Raw genomic sequence first — 25786 nt, forward strand, 5'->3', positions numbered from 1 at the left:
CTCTCTGGGTCCCAGCTTTCAATTCAAGTCTACATACAGAATGACAAATCCATGCTTTGCCAGCCATGCAACAGCAGCCTTAAACAATGACTGCTAGACAGTGCTCACCCAACAGGCTCCACAGGAGGCTGAATGTGTATCAAGTAGCAAGAGCACAACAAGGCCTTGTGCACTCCCCAGTGGCCAAAGAAGGAGTGAAATTTGGCACTAGAGTAGTTACTCACTGGGGCCCCAGGGCAGACTGGTTACCAGCACTGTGGTTCTTTCCAGAACTCCACAGTGAATTAAAACTACGACCCAGAGCTGGGAGGTTGATTCAGCAAGTAAAATACTTGCAGGTGAGCTTGACGACCTGAGTCAGACACCTAAAATCCATATAAAAAAGTGAAGGAGAAAATGGACTCCACTAAGTATCTTCTGACTTTAATACACGCACTGTGGCTCAAAAAATACTCTCTCACACGCACCATTAACAATTCAAGATTCTTTTTAATGCTGAAAAACTACAACCCCATCGACCCACTGCTGTATGCACACCAGAGGTTGAGATTGGAGAAAGTGCATTTGCAACCTCGAGCCTTGGGCTACCAGTGAGCCACATAAGGCTCACACTAGCAGGGGAAGCATTCTGTAAGAACAGCCAAGAAGGGGAAATCCATGTTGGTTAAAAGTAAGTACACCTTTAATCCCAGCACTCGGGAGGCAGAGGCAGGCGGATCTCAGTGAGTTCGAGTCCAGCCTGGTCTACAGAGTGAGTTCCAGGACAGCCAGGGCTACACAGAGAAACCCTGTCTCAAAAAAACTCCAAAAGAACAGAAAATCCAATCTCTCCAAATGAAGACCCTTTTACAGAGCCAATCTGTGTTAGCTTCTGAAGCTGCCACATGGGCACAGCTGCTAGTCTGCTTGGTCACTCCGAGGACACCTGTGTTATAGAAAACACACAGAGATCCTAGACAAAAAACCCAAAGCATCGGGGCCTATCTGCAAGTACAGGACACTTCCATGGCCTCCACAGTCCCTTTATTTATATTTGGATGTGTGTGCGGAGACTAGAAGAAGAAACCAGATCTTCTGGAGCTGGGGTTGGAGTCAGACAGGTGGTTGTGAGCCACCCAATGTGGATGCTGGGAATTAAACTTGAATTCTCTGCCAGAATAGCAAGGGCTCTTAAGCACTGAGTCATTTCTCCACCCTCCCTCGGAGCTTCTGCTCCCTGACTCTTCAACTCACTAGGCAGATAGGCAGATGCCTGGCATGGACTGACAGCAGCGTAGTCCTTGTTGTGTGCCTCTTCCTCTATCACTTTCCAGCTTACTGTTAGCCTCCAGGATCAAAACTCCACTTACCCTCCCCAAACACTGGGGTTACAGGCACGTGCCACCATGCCTAACTTTTCACATGCTGCTAGGGACTCAAACTCCAAGTCCTTGCACTTATGCAGAAGCACGTCACCCACCAAGCTACTTCCCCAGCACCTAGAAACATGTTCTTAGATGATTCTGCAACAGGGTGAGTGCCAAGGCTACAGCTCACCTTGGAGGTGGAGGTCAGGCAAGTGAGGCTGCTTCATAAAGATGCTTAAACACACTTGAGAGCTTTACACAGTAGCACTGAGCAGGGGTCACAGGAAGGGGACTCCTTCATGGGCCAGCAAGATGAGTCAGAAGGTATTTAAAAAAAATAAGGCTTGGTGCACAAGACTGACATATGAGCTTGATTTGATTCCTGGGACCACGATGGGAGGAAAAAAACCAATTCCTGTGTAGGTTTGATCTCCAGTCCACATGTGCACTGTGGCACAAAGTACATGCACAAGCACATGCACCCATGAGTGCATACACACATACATACACACACACACACACACACACACACACACACACACACTCACTTGAATTTTAAAAAATAAAAATATATAAGAAAAGAGAGAAAAGGATGGCATTAGGAGACTTCCCTGTTCCGCCAGCTGTACCTGTGCGGAAAAAGTCTGGTTCCAGCAAATGTCATTGCCCCTAGACCCAACTTGAGCTAGGCCATCCCAGAAGATCAATATTCCAAGGTAAAAAAGTGGCAATAAAAGTGTGGAGGGAGTGGGGAGCACATGATGATGACACACCGCTAATCACAGCACTCTTGGAGGCAGGTGGATCTCTGAGTTTGAGCAAGTTCCAGAGAGTTCCAGAGGCTACAGAGAACCCTGTCTCCAAAAGAGAAGTGGCAATGACAGCTGCTCTGGGGCAGAGGCTGCATGCACACCGCTAGAGAATACATGTGATGTCCTTGCTGCCATGGAGTAAGACAACTGAAAATAGGAAAAGGGCTTATTTATTAAAGTTATCTGTGAGTCACTCTGGTTAAATTAGCACACTTGACATAACACTTTGGATCAGAACATGCCGTCTTTAAAATACAGTGGGCTCCACAAGCAAACACCTAAGGGTCAATTCAAGTAGCACTTCAGGAGCCCAGCAGAGCATCTGGAGGGGAGGGGACAGCAATCGTTCACCTTCCCAGTGCAAGAGCCACTTCCTGTAAACACCTGGCAGAAGCTAGGACTGCAGCTTTCAAGCCATGTGGCAGAAGGTGATAAGCAGTAAGGTCAGGGATGGAGAGTTACCGCAGCTGTGATCCAGGCAAGATCCCGGCTGGGCCCTGTGCCCACTGCCTCGGAGGCTGCTGAGGTTGCACAGCCAAGGAGCACAGTAGGCACCACCTACGTACGATTCAGTGTCTGGAAGATTCTAGAGATCTGCAGCATGACAGGGCCCGTCTCTGGGTCGTTCATCCACTGTGTACTGTTAAGTGGGTTCTCCAGCATGTCTTCAAATGCTGTGGGAAGACAACAGAGCTAAGTGGCAGCACCCAAAACCAATGGGCACACTGAGCCTTTCCCAGTGGCCCTGTAGTGATAGAGGGCAGGGACTCAAAGTGCTCAATACTGACCCTAGCACTCACCCTTAAAAGCCAACACAGTGCCTGAGTTGTTGACCAAACAGATCTGAGAAGAGAGGTCAGACCTCGGGGGCTGTCAACAGGGAGGTAGACAGTGTGATCAGAACACCCACAGCCCATGGCCCTTCAGCAGGGTGGTCGGCTGCCTTTGCTCACATCTTTGGCAAAGCTACGGACTGCCTGTGTGCTCATAGTACTCCAGCTCACAGTCCCTCCGTGCACATCAACTCTGGAAAGTCACCAGCAAGACTCAAGTCAGCCTGCAACTCCCATTTCCAGACACCACAGGAAATGGCCATGTGCATAACCCTTTGTACTCCAGCAGATTTAACACCATCAGCTTGGAAAAACCTCCATGCTCAAGCACAGGGAACACATCATGGAAGGCTGAACCTTCACAGGAGTACTTCACAATGGAGCAGCCTGCAGTGCAGACATGGCTGAGAGCCATGTGCCACTGCTGCAGGCAACTCAGTCCCATTATGATGGGCACTCTGCCCTGTGAACAGGCTGCTGCTGTGAGGAGCAGTTCACGTATCTGGGTCCTAACCCAGACCCCCCACCACACACACACACACACACACCAGGTGCAGACTAAGGGTACTTACTCCAGGTGGCTTATTTCAGAAAAGGAAGAAAGGGTAACACTAGCTAAATATATATGTAATAGTCTTAAAAAAAAAAAACAAAAAAACAGGGGCTGGAAAGATGGCTCAGTGGTTAAGAGCACTGGCTGCTCTTCCAGAGTTCCTGAGTTCAATTTCCAGCAACCACATGGTGGCTCACAACCATCTGTAATGAGATCTGGCGCCCTCTTCTGGTGTGTGGGCATACATGGAGGCAGAATGTTGTATAATAATAAATAAATAAATCTAAAAAAAAAAAACCACAAGGCTAAACACCAGCACCTAAAATGGAGAGTTTCTTTTATCTGACCAAATGTACCTTAAAACCCACTGCCTCCACACAGCAAGATCCTCAGTGACAAACGAAAAGAAAGCTCATCAGAGTGTGTACTTAGCATGCCAGGCCCTGGGTCCCCAGCACACACACAGTCCTCTGGTCAGATCCCAATACAGCACCTATTATTTTCTTAAGAGCCACAAAGAGCCGGGCGGTGGTGGCGCAAGCCTTTAATCCCAGCACTCGGGAGGCAGAGGCAGGTGGATCTCTGTGAGTTCGAGGCCAGTCTGGTCTACAAGAGCTAGTTCCAGGACAGGAACCAAAAGCTACGGAGAAACCCTGTCTCGAAATTCCAAAAAAAAAAAAAGAGCCACAAAGAGCCTGGTAAGGGTTGGGAGAGTGATGCTGTCAGTGTGGAAGGACCAGTGACAACAGAAACACCAACAACACAGCTCAAACACATAAGGCAAACTCTGGACCTTACACCACATGTGCTACAACCCACACCTGCGCACACACACACACACATTTTCCGCTAAGTGATGGACTTAAAGAAACTACGAAACGCTCCAATAACCTGAGAGAAATGTCTTTCTGAACATAAAGATAACAGGCACCTTTCAAGTTCAAGGAATAGAGGACTTCTGTTCCCAAAAGCTACTTGATAGGAAGCCACAAGTGGGACCACATACACAGTAAACTAGGAAGGGCCTGTGTTCACAATGTGAAAGCTTCCTTAACAATGAGAAAAAGAAGGAAAAGAGACATGAAGACATAGAAGTTCTTGTGATGTCACACACTGCTGCTGACCTCCATCGGAGACCAGAGAGCACAAAACACAATGGGCTCAGGCAGCAGGAGCTTTTCTGTGCTCACCACTGGTTCTGGAAGCCCAGCCCACAGGGGCCCATGTGCATGAGGGACAGCAACAAGGTCCTGAATGCAAGGAAAAAACCCATGTACCACTGGACAGCAGGATACAGTCATCTCTGGAATAGGACACCTCACAGGAGGAGATAGTGGCAGTAAGCCACAGAAGTAGCCTAAAAAGCGATGCCACATTATAAGGCAGGGACAAGTGACAGAAAATATGTATAAAAGAGTGGCCATGGGGCTGGAGAGATGGCTCAGTGGTTAAGAGCATTGCCTGCTCTCCCAAAGGTCCTGAGTTCAATTCCCAGCAACCACATGGTGGCTCACAACCATCTGGAATGAGGTCTGGTGCCCTCTTCTGGCCTGCAGATATACACACAGACAGAACATTGTATACACAATAAATAAATAAATATTTAAAAAAAAAAGAAAAAAAAAGAGTGGCCAAAACAAATCCTACAGGAAAGCCCACGAAGGAAGGCCCTCAAGGTCATGGCCACTCTTGTATGCAAGGGGATGGGTGATGTATGGGAACAACATGTGAAGGCTCAGAGGAAGTAGGGATTGGATGGGTCGGCCCTCTACACTCACAGGAATAAAACTCTGAGGAAATGCCCACCTTGATTCAGGAGGCTGTATAGCCAGACCCTGTCGTCAAAAAAAAAACAAAAAACAAAAAACAAGCAAACAAACATAAAACTTCAAGAAAAAAAATGTGCATTACACAAATGCATATGGAGTTTTTCCATTTTATCATCATCCCTGAACAAGTCAGAATCACAGCCAATCCCCTGGCTTTTATGTTACGTTATTAGAAGCCAAAAGGAATCTAGAGAGTATAAGCAATACTGTGCTTCTTCTATTGTTTCTTTGAGACAGGGTCTCACTCCTAGCTTAGGCTGTCCTTCTCTGGGACTGCCTGGGTAAGCCACATCTGTTTCTATGCTCTATTAGGAGAGACCTGAGCGATCTGCACACACTCCCCGGACAAGTACTGAGGACACTGATGATGACAGCTATGTGGGACATGACCACTAAAACTAGCTCACTGTACTGTTGACAAACGAATGCCATATGCAAGGCTATTTAGCTCTGTCACTTTTTAAAAGTATAGATTTTATTTATATTTTTGGCATTTATTTATTTGTTTGTTTAGGGGGAATGCACGTGCCAGTGTGCAAGCAGAAGTCAGTTTTCACCTTTTACTATGTGATTTCCAGGGTCAAATTCAGACTTAGAAGCAAATACTCTTTTACCCACTAAGCTATCTTGCTAGCCCCATTATGTGGATTTTTTTTCTTATTTCTTTTCTTCTTTCTTTTTTTTTAAGTTTTTCGAGACAGGGTTTCTCTGCATAGCTTTGGCTGTCCTGGAACTAGCTCTGTAGACCAGGTCAGCCTCAAACGCAAAGATCTGTCTCTGTCTCCTGAATGCGGGGATTAAAGATGGTGGTGTGCCACCACCAACTGGCAAATTTTTAATATATAAATATATATCACAAGTTAAAATAATTATCAAAGAAGTGTCTTATAAATAATAAGCAAAAGCCGAAACACACCATCTCCTCATCTCCTATCCCCATTCAGACCATTGCTCTGCTGTTCTCCAGTGACCTTCTGCAGATACCCATCCCACCAAGACAGCCCAACTTCCAGGGACCAGGCTTTCAGAAGTATAGCTAAAATACCTAAAATGCCTTGCACAAGCCAATCTGCATGGCACACTAGTAGTGCCCAAACCTCTCTCTGGTACCTGTGGCTTGTGGCCGGAAACCCACCCACCACGTGTCCCCTACCCAAGCTGGTCTAAGTAGACACACATACCTAGCAATGTCTTAGGGTTTGTCAAACCCAGTTGCACCACTGGGTTGTCCAGGATGGCCTGAAACAGAGGGCTACTGGGATCGATGCCCTGGTCCAATTCCTCAGGGGATGGTTTCCGGTCCCCTAGCAGCCATTCACACTAAACCAAGAACATCAGAGGAGCAGTTAGTCCCTTCTCAAAGCACCTGAGGCTTACCTGTCCCTTTCTGTGGTTCTCCACAAGCCCCTGCTGCTGCAATACCAGGAAGGGGCCCTAACATAAACAAACCTGGTCCACATTCAGCCAGGATAGAGACAGAAGGAAGTATCAACCTTGTTTTCTTAGCAGAGCTAGCATTGCAGTTCAATTTGATCACTGACATGGCCCTATTCACAGCATAGTCCCTAATGAGGGAAACCTCATTATGACAATATCTCTCCACAGCCAATGATCCTGGGAAGTCTGGATCTAGAACTGTGCCTCAGGTGTCTGAGCCTCAACTCCACACACACGTGAGGAGGCCATAGGCCCATCACACAGTACTCCCTGGACAGAGAACCTGTTAGCAGCCACTGTGTGTTCATGGCATGGTATTTGATCTTTTCTGTTTGTTTGTTTGTTTTGTTTCTTTGAGACAAGGTTTCTCTGTGGAGCCCTGGCTGGCCTCGAACTCAGAGGTCCACCAGCCTCTGCCTCCCAAGTGCTGAGACTGGAGGCTCGCACTACCACACCCATCCTATGGAACTTGATCTTAACAGCTAATAACTCACAGAATATATACACAAAAGCATTGTGGGTCCAGGATTTTCTCAGTTTCTGTTTGAAACATTTGCCCTAGTATTTCACATAAAAAGTGCCACCACCAACTATGTGTGGAAACTCTGAGACAAGGGACATTCCCAGTGCATGCCACATAAGGTAAAGGCGACATTAGATGCGCAGGCTGCAATCTGCTGGCACTCACAGCAGCATTCTGCTGGTTGTTGTTCACTCGGAGTGCGTCAATCACTTCCTTCTCATCAAAGCCCATCTCCATCAGCGAAATGACAGCCTAAGAGGGAAGAACAAGCCGGTCAGCCTCACCAGAGGACACTGCCCACCAGGGAGCAGTACTATGTGCAGTACAAGTTTGTTTCAGTCAGCCACAGGCAATGGATCACACTTGGCACACCTGAGGTAGGAAAGGGGACTGGGACCTTTACTTAAAGCCAGAGAAGAGCAAGGACAGAAGTCAGAGGAAGTGCAGTTGGTACTGCACATGACTGCACCAGGACAACTAACTAAACAGGCCCTAGCTGCCAGTTTCCCTCAGCCCTGCACAACTAAAGCCCCATTTATCTTTAGAAATCTCTCAACCTAGCCAATGGGATTACTAAGGAAAATACAAGCCACAGCTGACGCGCTGAGAAAACCATTTATTCAACATGCCAAAATCTGAAGAGCAGGTAGCATGTGCCCTGAGTGGGCAGATGTGCCCCCTGAAAGAAAGTGAAAGGCCAAAGGAGGAATCAAAACTCCAGCCAAGAACAGGAGAGAGACTAAAGAACACAAAGGCAAGAAGGTATCAGCCTGTGGCGATGATCAGGTGGGGCCATAAATGTGCACTTGTGGCAGCTGATAGAGGGCAGACAGATATCCTAGATCCCAGGCCCTTGTCCAGTAGTCAGCCAGCATGACATATTCCCACTCCACTGCCAGCCCATGAGATGTTCCTCCAGCTCTCGGGACACTGCCCACCCAGCCCAAAGGCCATAGAAACAGGTGTAGCAGCAAACTTCTAGCATAGACAGAAGCTTGCACACTCAGCTTTTCAGGAGATGTCACTGAGCAGAAAGAAGCCAACTGAACCCGAGCACGGAAAATTTTATGAAGACCCAAGTCTGCCCAGGCCTAAATGGGAACTCCCACCCAGACTCCAGGCCTCCCAGTTTCCTTGCACAACACAACACAAAGACAATCTCAGGCGGAGGCCCCCATCACATACCCGCGCATCGGCTCGGAATTCCCTTTTCCTGCGGATCTTCTTGAAGATTTCTGTGAGCTCATCCCGGGCCTCCTCATCTCCAGCACTAGTTCCTACAGCTGCTCCCCCAGCAGCTTCATGGGAGGTGGAGGTGGTAGCTGCAGCACCTGCCCCTGCTTGCGGGGCATGGCCTGGAAGAGGTGTGTCAATAGCTGGGTCTTCCGAGTGTTCGATTAACCACTCCATGGCCTGAGGCACTGACATGCTGAAAGGGGACAAGAGACTCCAGGATAGTCACGGGAGACTTTCCTATCCCATGTACTCCAACATATTTCAACAGAGACCGCAAGAACAGCAGCAGCAACAGCAGCAGATGATCTCCGGGGATGGAAACCTTCACACAGCCCTTGCCTCAAACTCCCAAGACCCAACAGGGCAAGCACAGACATGTGCCCAAAACAAAGGGATAAAGGAGTCTAGGTCCTAGGTCCACAGTTCAAAGAGCACAGCCGTTGACCAGCTCTGGTCTATAGTATTCATACGGGATCTGAATAAGAGACTAAGAAAGAACTGCCCTGCCGGGGGCAAGTTTGGCTTAGAGCTCTCCTAATTTGAGGGTACAGGGCCTACTTACAGATTGATTTTTAACTTTCCTAGCAGCTAGGCATGGTGGTTCACACCTTCAGTCCCACTCACTCAGGAGCTTGAGGCAGGAGGATTGCATGAGTCCAGGAGTCCAAGACAGAGACCCTCAAAACACACATGCACACCAAAAGGATCATAAATCAAACTACTTGAGACACAACAATAAGGTGCGTCTTTTTGTTTTGTTTTGCTTTTCGAGACAGGGTTTCTCTGTAGCTTTAGAGCCTGTCCTAGAACTCACTCTGTAGACCAGGCTGACCTCAAACTCACAGAGATTCACCTGCCTCTGCCTCCCGAGCGTGCGTCACCACAGCCCGCCTCTAAGGTGCGTCTTTTAAAACACACATATTAGAAATGACTTAATCAGACTGGAGAGATAGCTCAGAGGTTAAGATGGAGAACTCATACTGCTCTTCCAGAGGACCTGAGTTGAGGGTGGGGTATACATATACACATATATATATACACAGGTGAATAAAATGTAAAATAAATCTGAAAAAAAAAAGTATTGCTCCATCAGAGTTTGGGAGGGGAGAGCACAGGAAAGCCCAGGTCAAGCTCCAAAAAGGAAAGAAAGAAAGCATACTGGTTCAGTCGAAGGGCCTTTGAGGCTCTGCTCTCAGGAAAGCCCATTTCTGTAAGCTGCCGTAAGGCAGTCTCATCCACTCGCTCATCCTCATCTTCATCCAGCATAGCTGAGAAGAAAGAGAAGTCCTACCATGAGAGGATTCCTAAGTCCTTTGACGCCCACAAGCTCATCTGCAAAGGCTCCTAGCAATTACTGGTGCCACCAAAAACTTGAGCCCTAACATCAGCTCTTACATACACACAAGAAATGGCCACATAACAGGCCAGGAGCCACCTTCCCCTGCCCCCAACCACTCCTGCCATCAACCAAAAGCAGAACCTGCTTTCAGTGTAAGGGCTAGGGACACATTCTGAGGCTTGGGCAGACAACTGGCAGGTACAAGCTAGGACCCACTCATACCATTTGCCTTCTTAAACAATTCAACTGCATCAGGATTCAGTGCTAACAGCTTCTGTGCCACCTCAATGAGGGACACCAGGATCTTCCGGAGTTCAGTCTGGAACTGCAGTAGAATAAGGAAAGAGATCATGCCTGGCACAGCGATGCACACCTGGAATCCCTGCTCTTGCAAAGCTGAGACAGAAAGAGTGCTGGAAGTTTAAGGCCATCCTAACCTATATGGTGAAACCCTGTCTTAAAAAAAAAAAAAAAAAAACAGGCCGGGCAATGGTGACGCACGCCTTTAATCCCAGCACTTGGGAGGCAGAGGCAGGCGGATCTCTGTGAGTTCGAGACCAGCCTGGTCTACAGAGCTAGTTCCAGGACAGGCTCCAAAGCCACAGAGAAACCCTGTCTCGAAAAACCAAAAAAAAAAAAAAAATCCCATTTCTCTGAATATCCAACAAACCTGATTCGATCTGCAGCTCTACCCTAAGACATAGCCCTCCAAATCTTTGAGGGCATGTTGGCCCTCATCTTTAATCCCAGCACCTGAAGGCAGATCTCTGTGAATTTAAGGCCAGCCTGAGCTATATAGTGAGATTCTGTCTCACTAATAAACAAAACCCCTAGACTGGTGAGATCAGAGACCCCTTCACCCTCTGCACCAGCCCCCTCTCTGGTACTGGGCCTGGAGATGGGACATGAACAACCTATAGCCTCCTGAGACCCTACTCAGGGTTGGACCCATAGAAACCAAGGAGGGCCACATGTCCAAGTCAATGCAGAAGAATTACAAAACTCTTATCAAATGGAACTCTTCAAGAAGTCCCCAGGGAAGCTGGGCTCCTAGCACTGTCAGTATGGATCCAGAACCGCTGAAAGTTAAATGCTGGCCACTTTCCCTGACTCCTGCATAGACATACACATACTCTAACATGGATTAGCCCATGGAAGCTGCAGGCTTTTGACTTCAACTTAGTTTTCTTATCCGAAGTGACTGGGGAGCTCAGACTCCTCCCTGAAAGCTTTGCAGTATTCAGAGCAAAGCCACCATTTCCCTACAGCTGCCTGTCTGTTCAGTGATACAGATAGCTTGTCAATTTTGTAGTTTGAGAAATTATAATTTGTACAACAGTTCTAAAGTAGTAAAGAGTCCCTGAGGCCGGGCGGTGGTGGCGCACGCCTTTAATCCCAGCACTCGGGAGGCAGAGGCAGGCGGATCTCTGTGAGTTCGAGACCAGCCTGGTCTACAGAGCTAGTTCCAGGACAGGCTCCAAAGCCACAGAGAAACCCTGTCTCGAAAAACCAAAAAAAAAAAAAAAAAAGAGTCCCTGAATGTTCTGTTTCCGGTGTGTGTGTGTGTGTGTGTGTGTGTGTGTGTGTGTGTGTGTGTGTGTGGCAGATGACTATAATATCTAAGCTAGCCTCAAACCTGAGCTCAAGCCATCTTCCTGCCTCAGCCTCCTGAATGCCAGGACCACAGCATATGTCAGCCACCACTCTAACCCTAAACACTTTTAAAGAGCTTCTTGCTACTCCACAGGACATGCCCCTAGCCCCACACTAGGAACGTACTCACATCTCTCATGGTGGTCTGGACTGCAGTCCGGTCTGTGCTACAGGCAGGCAGGTTGGCTGTCGCCCGGAGGATAGCATCTTTGTCTGGAGCCTTTTGCTCTTGTTTCTTCTGCAGAGAAAATGATTCAAGTCAGAAAGAAGAGCCCAGGAACATGAAGAGTATGACAATGAACCTGGACCAACAGCCAAAAGTGAGGAGAACAGTAACCTCTTATGATTTAACTGTGATCCCCTTGGGCGAGATTCTGGAAAGTGATATGCACAGTATTAGAAGCAGAAGCCAAAAGATGCTTAGGACATGATCGTACCTGCTATAAACCATATGTAGGTGAAGACAGAGAGGTTGGTGCTGCAGAGTGGCAGTCCTGTGGTACCTTAGTGGGCTGGGGCAGAGGTCTCCAGAGGAGCACACAGCTGCAGTGAAGCCCGGAGGTCTCCCAAGCCTCCATGAATGAAAGTAAAGATGAAGGTGGCAGAAGCTCACAGATAAGAACAGGAGAGAAAACCAGACCAGCAGAGGGAACAGCACTGAGCAAGTTCAGAAGGTCCAGAAAGGCACACAAAGGGTGTATTGGGGTCATAGTTAATGTCAAGAGCCCACAGGATACAACAAGGCCATACCAACCTACTGAAGGGCACTGGGATACCGGTGCCAGAACCATACTTCTGCCTCACTGGCCTTAGCCAACAACAGTCTGGTGAAACCTGAAAGCCTAGAGTGGGAGGCTGCACTTAAGAGAGAGAGTGATGTGGGGTTCCCCTCTGTATGCTGTGAATACCATTGGTGAATAAAGAAACTGCCTTGGCCTGTTGATAGTACAAAACTTAGGTAGATGGGAAAAACTAAACTGAATGCTGGGAGAAAGGAGGCAGAGTCAGGGAGAAGCCATGTAGCCCCACCAGAGACAGCCACCAGTTGGAATCTTGCTGGTAAGCCACAGTCACATGACAATACACAGATTACTAGAAATGGGTTAAATTAAGATGTAAGAGTTAGTAAATAAGAAGCTAGAGCTAGTGGGCCAAGCAGTGATTTAAATAATATAGTTTCTGTGTGGTTATTTCGAGGCTGAACTGCCTGAAAACAAAAAACAGCACTCCTAACAACAAGGGAAGGAGAAAGGGGAAGGGGGAACCTTCCTGTACCCTGCTACCGCTTTGCTTCTTGTTTACCCCGGCTACTCACATAATCAGCAAGCCAACCAGAACAGGGTAGACTAGAGTAAGAGGGGTACAAAAGGGTCTCTGCTCCATTGAGCTCAGCAGCTGGCACAAGTCATCTAGGCACAAAGCACCAACAAGCTTCCAGGGCTCTCAGAGGCCAGGAGTATAAGGAAGTAGTGAGGAAGAGGAAGAGGGGGAGCAGGTAAGGAAGGTGGGTACCTTGGTACCAGCAACCTGAAGTCACACCAACCCAGCATGAACACACCAGGGTGCCACCGGCAAGAGCCAAAACAGCCAGGGAAAGAAGATACAGAATGGTTACAAGATATGGCCAAGGAAATCCACAGGAGGCAAGCCCACCAGGTCAGCCAACAATAGCTTCAGAGAAAGAAAGCAAGAAAGAAATTATCAAGAACAATGAGAACAAACGGGTGTGGTGGCACACATCAATAATACCAGCACTTGGGAGGCTGGAGTAGGAAGATCTCCAGTAGTTCGAAGCCAGCCTAGTCTACATAGAAATACAAGCTAACAAGAACTACACAGCAAGGCCCTGTCTTAGAATATGCAAAAGATCCAGAAGTCAATTTGTAGAATTCAAACATCTGAATCTCCAGAATCTGGGGAAAGTCTATTTCAGAGTGCATAACGAAATTCCACAATTCCTCAGGATATAGAGATCCCAAGTTTCAGACAGACAGACAGAAGGAGCAGGGAAAGGAGGCAATTAGAGCAGGCCAAGACAAAGTCACGTTCCACCTACCCCTGTTTGTTGAGAGACACAGAGAAGCTAGTAAAGCACACCTGAGGTATGTCTGAGAGGGCGTTCCCAAAGAGCTTTGAGAACTGAAGCCTACTGAAGCCTAATCAATGATTTAATCCGTAGACAGATTCAAAGTGTCAGTAGAGAAATGGCAGAACTGTGGGGGCAAGGCCTGGTTAGATGAAATGGGTAAAGATGTATCTTTTTTTTTTTTTCGAGACAGGGTTTCTCTGAAGTTTTTGGTGCCTATCCTGGAACTAGCTCTTGTAGACCAGGCCGGCCTCGAACTCACAGAGATCCACCTGCCTCTGCCTCCCAAGTGCTGGGATTAAAGGCGTGCGCCACCACTGCCCGGCAAGATGTATCTTTTTGTTTTGTTTTGTTTTGTTTTTCCATACAGGGTTTCTCTGCACAGTCCTGGCTGTCTTGGAACTAGCTCTGTAAACCAGGCTGGCCTTGAACTCAGAAATCTGCCTGCCTCTGCCTCCTGAGTGCTGGAATTAAAGACGTGCACCACCATTGCCCAGTTGCAGATGTGTCTTTTACAGAGTATTAACTTGGACTGACCCCTTCCTTCACTCTTCTTTGCCTCCTGACTACCATGCAGTGAACAGCTTTTGTCTGCTATGCTCTTCCTCCAGGTTTCTGCACTGTGATAGCTAAAACAATAAAGCCAGATGACCACAGACTGAAACTTCTGAAAAGTTAAGACAAAATAAATTCTTCCTCTAGCATGTTTCCTTAGGTATTATATGACAGTGACGTAGAGTCTGACACACCAAAGGAACAAGACAAGAAGACACCCAATTCTGCAGAAAAGAACTCAGATAGCCCTATGCTTCCTGATAACAGCCCCCAAAGACTGCAAGATACTAAGACATAAGCAGGAATGATCAGCCCTGGGCTTGGGTTTTGCCATTTGGCACAGTTGAATGCAGAAAAAGCACATTGATTTTTTTTTTTAGTACTGGCCATTAGGGCCCTTACAAAGGATATCACTCTTTCCAGCAAGGGGATTCAAACCACTAAAAATCTCCACTTCTTTGATGAAGATGGAAGGTCATGCAAACTGCCTCTAGGAACTGAGAGTAACAAATGTTTTCTGTATAAGAGCTGGTGTGGTCATGGTATCTCTTCATAGCAACAGAAACCCTAAGACAGAAGTTGGTACCAGGGACTGGGGTATTGCTGTCATAAGCATGACCATGTGTTTGTTTGGAGGAATTTGGATTTTGGTCCTTTGAGTTTGGAAAGCCATGTAATGCTTTAAGCACTGCTTAATGGGCCATACTGGTAGGAGCATGGAAGACAGAGGTGCTAAGAGTTATGTGAACTATAGGGGGCTTACTCAAGAGGTTTCAGAGGAGAATTTTAGTATGTTGCCTAGAGATTGTTCTCATGATATTTTGGTGAAGGAAGTGGCTGCCTTCTGTCATTGTCCAAAGAGTCTGCCTGAGTAAAGTGAAGAATTTTGTATTAATTTGTTGGCAGAAGAAATCTCCGAACAGCCTAGTATAGATGCTTTCATGTGGATATTAGTGGGAACTCAAATGCAGATATATAATGAAAAGGAGCAAGCTAAGCAAGGAAAAATATCTGAGGAGAAAAAGACCGTGAGAAAGTGGAATGAAGCTAAATCCTCTGTTCAGGGAGATTCAAGGATTAAGAAATGGAATAAAGGGAGTGGTGACCTCAAGGTAAGATCCCACCCAGTTAAGTTTCCAGCTGGTGAAAAGAAACTAAAGAAAAGCTCAGATCCGGGTGTGGTGGGGCACACCTTTAATCCCAGCACTGTAAAGCCAGGCGCTGGCAGTTCTCCAACTTTGAGGCCAGCCTGGTCTACAAAGAAAGTTTCAGGCAGTCAAGTTTAGGTAGTGAAGACAGAAAGCTGGTGAAGATCTAAGTGAACCAGGGGACCATGTCCCAGCCCCAGCAAACAGCGGAACTTGGCAGCTTCAGTCACATGGTTCTGGTTTTAGAGTTAAGAACAGAAGAAAGGAGTTATGCAATATAGCCATGGAGGCCAGGCATATATCAGGGGTATCCCTGAATGGAGGTCTAAAAGACAGGCCATTTTTCTTGAAGCTGTGAAGTTGAAGCCTAGATTGCCTTGGAGAACCCAAGATGTTAGAGATGCCAGAGTTGTAAAATACCAGCCCAGGAGAGCTGCTAACAGGAAGTAGAACTGGCCCAGGAGAAATAATTAGTTGCAGTCAACAGAGCTGAACAGAGTTGGAGATCTAAAGCACATTTTTACATCTGACATGGAACTGCACTGTTTGAAGTTTGCCCAGATGGTTTTTGACCTTGCTCTTGTCCAGTATTTCCTCACTATGCTCCCTTCCCTGCATTTTGGGAATTATATGTACCATTATATGTTAGTAATATATGATATTTTTTCCCAACTTATATTTTATGTGCATTGGTATAAAGGTGTCAGATCCCTTGGAAGTGGAATTACAGATAGTTGTGAGCTGCCATGTGGGTGCTGGGTATAGAAACTGGGTTCTCTGGAAAAGCAGTCTGTGCTCTTAACCATTGAGCCATCTCTCCAGCCTGTGACCTGCTTTTTTTTTTTTTAATTGGTTTTTCGAGACAGGGTTTCTCTGTGGCTTTGGAGCCTGTCCTGGAACTAGCTCTGTAGACCAGGCTGGTCTCGAACTCACAGAGATCCACCTGTCTCTGCCTCCCGAGTGCTGGGATTAAAGGCGTGCGCCACCATCGCCCGGCTTGTGACCTGCTTTTTTATTTTGATTTTTACAGGGGGATTACAGTTATAGATTGCCATGTATCTCAGAATAGACTTTGGGCTTTGAAACAAGTTTGAGACTGTTAGAGACTATGGGGATTTTTGAAGTTGAACTGAACACATTTTTTGCACTATTTTATGGCTATAAGTCTTTGGGGGTCAGGGAGTAGAATATGGTGGTTTGAAAGGAAATGGCCCCCAAAAGGAGTGGCATTATTAGAATGTGGCTTGTTGAAGTAGTTGTAGCCTTGTTGGAAGAAGTGAGTAATGGTGGGGGTAGGCTTTGAGGTCTCTTTTGCTCAAGCTTCCTTCAGTGTGACTGTCAGCGAATTCCTGTTGCCTGCAAGATGAGGCTGCATATCTGCACACCACTATGCTCCCAGTCATGATGACAATGGACTGAACCTCTAAAACTGTAAGCAAACCACCCCAATTAAATGAGTTGTAGTTGCCGGGCGGTGGTGGCGCACGCCTTTAATCCCAGCACTCGGGAGGCAGAGGCAGGCGGATCTCTGTGAGTTCGAGACCAGCCTGGTCTACAAGAGCTAGTTCCAGGACAGGCTCCAAAACCACAGAGAAACCCTGTCTCGAAAAACCAAAAAATAAAAAATAAAATAAAATAAATGAGTTGTAGTTGTCATGGTATCTCTTCACAGCAATAAACACCCAAACTAGGACAATAAGTAGACAGAAAACAGTATTTACCCCATCTTCTGTTATCACTTGAGGGAAGGAGACTAGGAGGGGAGCTGTATCCTTATCACTAAGAAGCCACACTCTAACTCTGGTAAAGGCAGAAAGAGCAAGGAATGCAGAGTATCTAGGAAGCAGGAAGAGAGAGAACTGCCAAGAATAAGAGCTGAAAGAATTAGAGGTGGGCTGGATGGGTTTCAGTGGCAAGCGCAAGGCAGCTGAGATCTGTCCCCAACACTTTCAGTTATGAGTCCAGTACGATTTTTATTAGATTTGTAGTACTCTTCGACTCTTAATAACTGCATTGTTTTTACTTAGAATTTTAAATAATGCCACGATGTTTCACTTTGTAGTTATATACTATGTCAAGGCAGCTCTAGCAAGCTACTAGCCACATACTCTGAGTAAGTACTCTAAGCAAGCGGTAAGCCACACAGTTTGTGATCAGAACTATGTTCTTAATAGCTATAGGAGTTTCAAGTCTGTAATCTGAGCTCTGCCATTGGCTCAGGAAAGCAGGGGTGGCCCAGGATCTGGCTGGTGAAGGTGGATGGAGCTGTCCATTTGCTGCCTGTCAGTACCCACACCCACTCCACCACGGCCAGGTGGCCAAAGATAAGGAGGGTGTGAATCCCAGGCGCTCTCACATATCCTTGGCCCCAGAAGAGTCTCCAAAATAGCTCATCTGCATCAGGCCATGGATCCAGCCCAAGAGCTGGCCTGATCCTTCCCTGAGACAACACTTTCCCTGGCACTCAGAGCACATATAAAGAAAGTACAGACTCCTGAAACAGGACAAGGTGTTAAACAAAGGTGACTGCTCTTTAAGAACACATCCTGGGACTGGAGAGATGGCTCAGCAGGTAAGAATGCTTGCTGCTCCTCCACAGGACCTAAGTCTAGTTCCTGGCACCCACTTCAGGAGCTGTAACTCCAGCTCCAGGGAATCAGATATATTCTCTGGCCTCTGCAGGCAGAGAAACACAGACTCACACAAATACACAAATAAAAAGTTTTAAAAATTAATCTTTAAAATATCATCTCTCCACCAAGCACAGGTGTGTGGTCTGGTGTTGAAACAAGTATGCTTGGGATGCATCTTGCACTGCGTGAGAGAACCTTGCTGAAGGATGGGCTCTGGAGCAGTCACTACGCAAACAACAAAGTGGGTACCTTTCTAAGGCCCCAGATAAAGGGAAGGCGCAAGCCACAGATCACCTTCTAACATAAACTCCAGGACACTGCACTCAACATAACTGCAATACACACACAGGCCAATGCATGTGCATGCCCGCTCTTTATGTGCAGATATATCTAGCTACAGCTTTCTATATTACTCTTCTGGGAGAAGGGAAAGACAGATCAACACTGGCACTTCACACTGGAGCACAGGAGGAAGCACCCATTAAGGATGGTGCCCTTGCTCTCCTCTGCTTCCAGAGCCATGGCAGCTCTCTGTCACTAGACACCAATCACGAACACACTCAAGCAGAACAGGCTCAGTCACGATGAAGGACCCCTTAGAGGGACTATACAGGCCCAGGGAATAAACCAAGCACTCTGAAGTCAAAAGCACAAGAGACACCTACCAGTAAAGAGCCCTTAGTTCCAAACTTTGAAACTTACCTTTTCCTCTGCTGAGACATCAGCCATCTTAGGAAGTGGAGAAGGAGCACGCTTTTTTATCAATAACAAGACATCTAGAAAAAAATATAACAGTTGTATCTATGAAGATAGTTACCATTTCATAGCCATAAATGACAGAAAAGGTACCAGAAAGGGGTCGGGAGGGATAGCTCAGTAGTTTAAGGCCTTTCTATAGAAGAGTGAGGACTGGAGTTCAGATCCCCACTCACTCAGAACCACGTGAGTGACAGGTAAGCATGGCAGAAACAAGCTAGTCAGAATAGCTGTATAGACAAGTTCTGGGTTAGCAAGAGACCCTGCCTCAGTGCATAAAGTGATGTCAACCCGACCCCCACATGCATATTCATACATGGACACACACCTCTGCAGAGTAAAAGGGCTGGGAATGGTGGTGCACACCTTTAATACCAGCATCCATGAGGCAGAGGCAGGTGGATACTGTGAGTTTGGGGCCAGCCTGGGCTATATAATTAGTTCTAGGCAAACCAAGCTATAGTGAGATATCACATACACACACGACACACAAGAATGGTGCTGGATGCTTGATGTCAGGGGTTTTCTCTGGTACCCCCCCAAGTCAAGCCAGTACTCCCTCCTCAGCTTTGAAGTGGCCACTGGGTCATCACAGATGACCTGTGGCTTCTGAGGTAGGCACAGCATATTCCTGAGAACCATACAGAGCACAGGGTGACATCTTACACAACGTCCTTATTTTCAAGGGCTTGGTCCTAAAACTCTGTGAATCTATAACTTGACCTAAAGCCTGAAAAACCTGAACTGGAGCCAGTCCACAATTCATCATGGGGGAGGGGAATCACCGTCCATGCCATTTTGAGCTTTAGTCACAGCCAATCATAAAGGATGACAGCCTGAAGTCCACATCTGAATGACATACAGAAAACAAATTTTCTCCCAGAGTCACGTATGAATGAAGAAGTGGGTGTGCAGAACAGAAGAATCTCACTCGGACCCTGAAACAGCCACTGTGATGAGTGCGTCCAATAGAAAAATAAAGCCCCAGAAGCTCCAGAATTTTTTTCTTTAAAACAGGATTAAACGTAACACTCTATTTTGGCTTCTCAGATGTCTGCCAGTTGTTCAGTTTAGATTTTTGCTATTTTTCACAAGTACATCAAAACGCACACTTCTTTTAATAAAAAATAAATAAATAAATAAATAGAACCAGAGTCAATCTGGTCTCTTGCTTTTGTCTAGATTCAGAAAAGCACCATGTGGGTGGCACTGGGACACAGGCTCCATGCTCTGTGGATACTACCTCTCAAGGCCTCCTTACCTTGGTCCTGGATGTTTTCTTCCAAGATAGTTTTGGTGTCACTCAGCACCCTCTCTGAGGCAGCATGTATTAACTTATGGTGGGTCACACTCTTAGGGTCTTCTAAGCTCCCATGAGCACCCTGGGGGAGAATCAAGCCACATATCTATAAACAAAATTGAATTGTGATGGGAGTAACATAGGGCCTAACACCTCAAGCCACACCCAGGATTACTGAGGCTTCTTCTCTGTCTCTGTGTCTGTCGTCTGTCTGTGTCCATCCCTCCTTCCCTCCCTCTCTCCCTATCTCTGTGCATAGTGTATGTGTGCAGTGTATATATGTTTCATGTGGGTGTGCATATATGTGTCCACAAGCATCCTGACAGCCAGAGGCTAATGTTGGGGGTCTCCCTCAACTACTCTTCACTTTATTTTTTGAAACAGCATCTCTCATTGAACCCGGCTCATCAATTCAACTATGGTGACTGGCCAACAAGCTCCAGAGATCCTCTAGTCTTTGCCCCACCCCACCCCACCTCAATGCCTGGATTACAATGTGCTGCTGCCACTGGCTTTTAAATGGGTGCTGGGGATCCCAACCCAAGTCCTCGAGCTTCTAGGGCACACATTTTACTGACTGAGTCATGTCCCCAGCCAATGGAATTATAGTGTTTCCTTCCTAGTCCAGATGTTAAAGCATGAACGACAGTAAAGAATCTGCACACATGATAAAAAGATGAGTGAGATGTTAGCAAGCGTTGATCCTGCCAGGCCGTTAAGCCTATCACCAGCCCACAGTAGACTCTTAGGATGGCTAAGAGTTTGGGAACACAAGATCCTACCATATTCCAGATGCAGCTTACAGCAGACCAGGGGGGCTCACAGCTGTGTCTATGCCCCCAGGGCACCAGAAACCTAGAAACAGTGTTAGGCAGAGGAGTAGGCAGGAACTAGAAAGCAAACTACCTGAAGTACTGAGGAAGACAGCATCTCCAAAAGGACCCTGACCAGAGAAGCTACCTCACAACAAGTGACTTCACGTACTGAGTGGAGGCTTGTGTAGCCCCTTCCAACCTTCCACCACAAACTGTAGGCAGCGGCCTGGCAAACATAACTCACGATCTCAGCCAGGCCCCAGCACTCACCCATCTCCAAGGATAGAGAGAGTCCTTCTTGCCTTTGAGACTGTCATGTAGACAGAGACCAAGAACACACTGCCAGTGCCACATGACAAAGACAGGGACTCACTGTGCCTGTGTGTTCAACACCAGATACACTCACAAGTATGCCGGTAAAAGTTTCCACAAGTTCACCACTGCCCAGCGTCATACAGCCTTCCCAGGCCCAGGTACCACACATCATGCCAAGTCGGCTGCAGCCCCTCCCCAAACTCAGAACAAGACCAAGGCTATAACTGTTTCTTGCTGCTATGGATCCCTTGGTGTTAGATTTAAAAAGGAAGAAGTCCAGGAAGCCCAATGAGATGGCTCATCAGTACTTTCTAAAACTGAAAGAGACTGAGACACAGGCTTGGAGGAAGCTTTGGCCCATCCCAGAACGGGCCACCTAGCACATCTGGGACATAGGGTTTGTCAGGCCTTTGATACCATGATGCACACACTCAACAACCTCTACATATGGCTGCTAACCAGAAGAAAAGAAAAAAACTGAAGCATGAGTTTCCCTCTAGATCCTGGAAGTGCAGAAAACTAGAATCTTCCATCAGACTCAGATTGAAGACAGTTTTGAAGAGTAGACCATCACACACAAACAAAGCTGTTAAAATTAATGGGCATATAACATGGAATCTACCTTACAGCAACCCACATGCTCACCATTGTGAAAATGTGAACTTGAACCTAGGAATGGCTGTTTGCTATTAATGTCAAGCATTAACAAGGTGTACTTCTGGGTGACACTGAGGGCTTCTCCACAGAAAATTAGGTGAGGGGGAAGATCAATCCTGAATGTGATGGCACATCCCATGGGATGAAGACCAGACTGAATAAAAAGAAGACAGCCACCTGAGGGCCAGCACTGCCCTCTCTCTGCTTTCTGATCTAAAGATAAGTGGGCAAGCAGTCTCAAGCTCCCATCACCACAGAGCCATCTTCCCTGCCATAAAGACTGCATTCCTTCAATGAACCAAAATAAACTCATCCCTTAAGATGCTTTTATGTAGTACCCAGTCACAGCAACTAAAAGAGTATAACACCCCTTCTGCTTCCATTAGTGGGCTACTTTGAAGTTCAAAAATCTGTAGCTAGGGGGGCTGGAGAGATGGCTCAGTGGTTAAGAGCATTGCCTGTTCTTCCAAAGGTCCTGAGTTCAATTCCCGGCAACCACATGGTGGCTCACAACCATCTGGAATGAGGTCTGGTGCCCTCTTCTGGCCTGCAGACATACACACAGACAGAATATTGTATACATAATAAATAAATAAATATTTTTTAAAAAAATGAAAAAAAAATCTGTAGCTAGGCTGGGCGGTGATGGCGCACGCCTTTAATCCCAGCACTCGGGAGGCAGAGGCAGGCGGATCTCTGTGAGTTCGAGGCCAGCCTGGTCTACAAGAGCTAGTTCCAGTACAGGACCCAAAAAGCCATGAAGAAACCCTGTCTTGAAAAATAAAAAAAATAATAATAAAAAAAAAATCTGTAGCTAATCCTAGTGGATTTGTCAAGTTCAGAATTTAGTCTGAAACACAATTAAAAAAAAAAAAACCTGTATTCTGAAGCATGTCAACACACCAGTACCAAGACATAAACATAAGCATAGGTCATGACACTACACACCACCACAAACTGCATGTTCACATACATATATCCCAGAGTGTCTGCATTGGCTCCTCATGCTTGTGTCTGGTACAGTACATCTTCACAGGACCTGGGACAGTTGTTCTGCACTTCATACGGGCACTTTCCTCCACACTACAGCTCCATCACACCACACCACCACTAACCCCCTTTAGAAAAGAGGGTTACTGTGTCCCTTTCCCAGACACAGGCAATGGAGGCTGGGGTATACCACGGTGAAGTCACTTTGGATAAAACAAAAACCGGAAAGGCAGAAAACAAATCCATTTCCTTAAGAACTACAATGACAAGACTCCTCAATACAGCAGTAGACTTCCAGCCGCACTGTGGAAGAACAGTTTGAAAGACTGAATCATACCCCTCTGGTAGAGCAGAAAGAAGAGAAATCACAGGAATAACAACGCCAGTACAAGTGTGTAGAGCAGAAAGCAAGTCAAGTCAAGACAGAAACGTGATGTGCACGGATAGGTTTCCAGGGAGAAAGGCAGGAACAACTGGAAAACCCTCTCTTCTGATGAGCACTTTGTGACTCGGAGATGACGGGGCCTGGGCGTGGGTCAGTTCTGATGCCTCCGCTCTCCAGTCCTGTTATTTAATTACGCTGTATCCTCACACCTGGAGAGTGCAGAGTGGAATAAGATCTCAATTTAAAGAAGGATAAAGACCCACAAATTCAAAATGCTGTAACTGCAATGCCAACTGAAATGCTAAATATCACAAATAATTAGCACCATGTCAAAATCAGTTGCCTAATTTTCCCCACTGTTCCTGAAATTTGCTAGTAAGCATTTACGAATCATTTCCCAGTCCCTTCATAAAATATTGCCACACTGATTATGTAAATCCACACCATTAGTAAGTTAAGCAAAATGCCACACTAGTGGAGGGGACATCCCGTGTTGATGTGGTTTGGGGTTGACAACACATTTTCACTGGCTCTCTCAATCCTTATACGGGCTTCAGAGTCACTCCGAGTTTAACCCCAAGGACCCCAAGCAGGTGGTAGAGGACACAGCACAGAACTAGACAAGTGTAAATGCCCAGGCAGTCTAGATGCCCAAGGAGTCCCCAACCTTGTCACTTGTGCTGACCCTGTGGGTTTTCTAGATAGCAAGACCCTGGGAACCTGTTAAGAAGAAAAACAAGCTCTTCCGGTCTTTTTGGCCTGGGCGGCAGAAGCAAGATGACGAAAGGAACGTCATCCTTTGGAAAGCGTTGCAACAAGACGCACACGTTGTGCCGCCGCTGTGGCTCTAAGGCCTACCACCTTCAGAAGTGTACCTGTCGCAAATGTGGCTACCCTGCCAAGCACCAGAGAAAGTATAACTGGAGTGCCAAGGCTAAGAGACGAAACACTGCCGGGACTGGGCGGATGAGGCACCTAAAAATTGTCTATCGAAGATTCAGACATGGATTCCGTGAAGGGACAACCCCTAAACCCAAGAGGGCAGCTGTTGCAGCATCTAGTTCATCTTGAGGATTTCAATCTGTCATAAAATAAATGTTCTGGTTTCCAAAATGAAAAAAAGAAGAAGAAAAACAAAAAAGCAGTCTAAATACATCTCACCCTTGCTCATGTGAGCCTCCTTGACGTGAACCACAGAAGCCAAGATCCATGGTTACCCAGTATCTGTGCAGTAGCATTGGTTTGAACCAGATCTCCTGGTGTCTACCTGACATTACAGATTGACCCCACAAGGGAGATGTTAAACTACCCTTTCCAAGGAGCTGCCACAAAAACTTGAAGACTAGAGGCAACACAATGCTCCACTACCTACCACTGCAGGTCCCTGACTTCCCAGAGTCTCCACGAAAAAGTTGTGGCCACCTTTAATATGAATTCTGGCACCAATCGTGTCAGGTATAGTGTTTCCATAGGCCACGGGATCTAACAGGAATCTCTCTCACCTTTAACTGAGCGCAGTTTAGAGGCAAAGAGGCTTCAAGAATTAGTCCCAAGACTGAACTACCTAAAACCAAAAAACTAACCATAGTACAAAGCTCACAGCATGTAAGTAAACTTTACAAAGGCCACTTGCTGGTGAGGAGATCCTAGTCCTGGACCTTCCCACTCAATCAACTGTTGCCCCAGGAGAAAACAGAAGCCCAGGGACTTCTCCCAGACTGAGACTATTTTAAGTGACTACAGCTAAGAGCCAGGCCCAGGCCAGGGGCTCCTGGTAGCTGGCTCTCGGGCAAGAAGCGGGCTCTCTTAATAAAGGGATCCGATTACTTCTCAGCTTCTGGGGAAACCTTATGTAAAACAAAAACCTCATCCCAACATCAAACAAGCCCCAACACTAGGAAACCATGAGCCCTTTCTTTCTCTCTCCCGGTCTCCGTTCACTCGTTGCCTTCACTACCTCAAGATATTGCAGAAATTAAATAAAGCTCGCCCATCAGCAGAGCCAGACTCTCTCCTAGGTTTGCGGCTCGCTCCAAAAAGGAGCGGCAGGAGCTGTCCCGACCCGACCCAGAGGTGCGACGGCTGGGAACCGCAGGCTGTACAAAGGATCCCGGGGTCGGGTCCCAGGCAGAAGCGAAGGTCTGGGGAGTAGGTGGAGATGGAACTCAGGGGCGGAATCCATGACAGGAGTTTCCAGGAAGGAGGCAGAGGTGCAACGGGGTCGTAAGGGGTTCGGCCTTACGTGCTTCAGGCAACTCTCCTTGAGCTTCTCCACCGACGTGTCCTCGGTCGCCTCCTCCAGCCACTCGCTGCCGTCGGCTGCGCAGATGTGCAGCCGAAGCACCTTGCCAGCGAAGATCTTCTCCTCCTGCACGAACATCGCGCCGCCGCCGGAGCCAGCGCCGGCCGCCCGAATCCGTGAAGGTCACCGGAGCTGGCGGGAGGACCAGGGGCGGGGCCGGGCCGCCGCGCGCTCCTTCGCTGGCCGCCGCCGCCCCGCCCCGGCTCCTGTCGGCTGGGCCGCCCGTCACTGAAGGAGCCGGAGCTGTCCCCTCGCAGCCGCTGCCGCCGTCGCAGTAGCCGCC

General features: G+C 47.2%; 2 protein-coding genes across 2 annotated transcripts; one reads left to right on the top strand and one right to left on the bottom strand.

The window, feature by feature from the left end:
* Positions 1-2312: 2312 nt before the first annotated feature.
* Positions 2313-25724, bottom strand: Ubac1 (UBA domain containing 1). The gene is made up of 10 exons (XM_075985451.1): positions 25444-25724; positions 20001-20121; positions 18686-18759; positions 11692-11799; positions 10131-10233; positions 9729-9837; positions 8519-8762; positions 7499-7585; positions 6555-6693; positions 2313-2832 (listed from the first exon to the last, which is right to left on the bottom strand). The coding sequence occupies exons 1-10, from the start codon at positions 25579-25581 to the stop codon at positions 2717-2719; spliced, it is 1239 nt and encodes a 412-aa protein (XP_075841566.1). The 5' UTR covers positions 25582-25724; the 3' UTR covers positions 2313-2716.
* Positions 23925-24337, top strand: LOC142856788 (large ribosomal subunit protein eL37-like). The gene has a single exon (XM_075984440.1). The coding sequence runs from the start codon at positions 23979-23981 to the stop codon at positions 24270-24272; it is 294 nt and encodes a 97-aa protein (XP_075840555.1). The 5' UTR covers positions 23925-23978; the 3' UTR covers positions 24273-24337.
* Positions 25725-25786: the final 62 nt, after the last annotated feature.

The sequence above is a fragment of the Microtus pennsylvanicus genome, chromosome 9 (genome assembly GCF_037038515.1).
Source record: "Microtus pennsylvanicus isolate mMicPen1 chromosome 9, mMicPen1.hap1, whole genome shotgun sequence".
Classification (NCBI taxonomy): domain Eukaryota; kingdom Metazoa; phylum Chordata; class Mammalia; order Rodentia; family Cricetidae; genus Microtus; species Microtus pennsylvanicus.

Excerpts from the sequence above, each read along its gene's own strand:
- Ubac1 (XM_075985451.1), bottom strand. The coding sequence starts at position 25,581 with ATGTTCGTGCAGGAGGAGAAGATCTTCGCTGGCAAGGTGCTTCGGCTG. Across the intron at positions 20,122-25,443 it reads AGGAGAGTTGCCTGAAGCAC|GGTGCTCATGGGAGCTTAGA; the intron begins GTAAGGCCGAAC and ends ATTCTCCCCCAG. Across the intron at positions 10,234-11,691 it reads TCCAGACCACCATGAGAGAT|TTCCAGACTGAACTCCGGAA; the intron begins GTGAGTACGTTC and ends ATTCTACTGCAG.
- LOC142856788 (XM_075984440.1), top strand. The coding sequence starts at position 23,979 with ATGACGAAAGGAACGTCATCCTTTGGAAAGCGTTGCAACAAGACGCAC.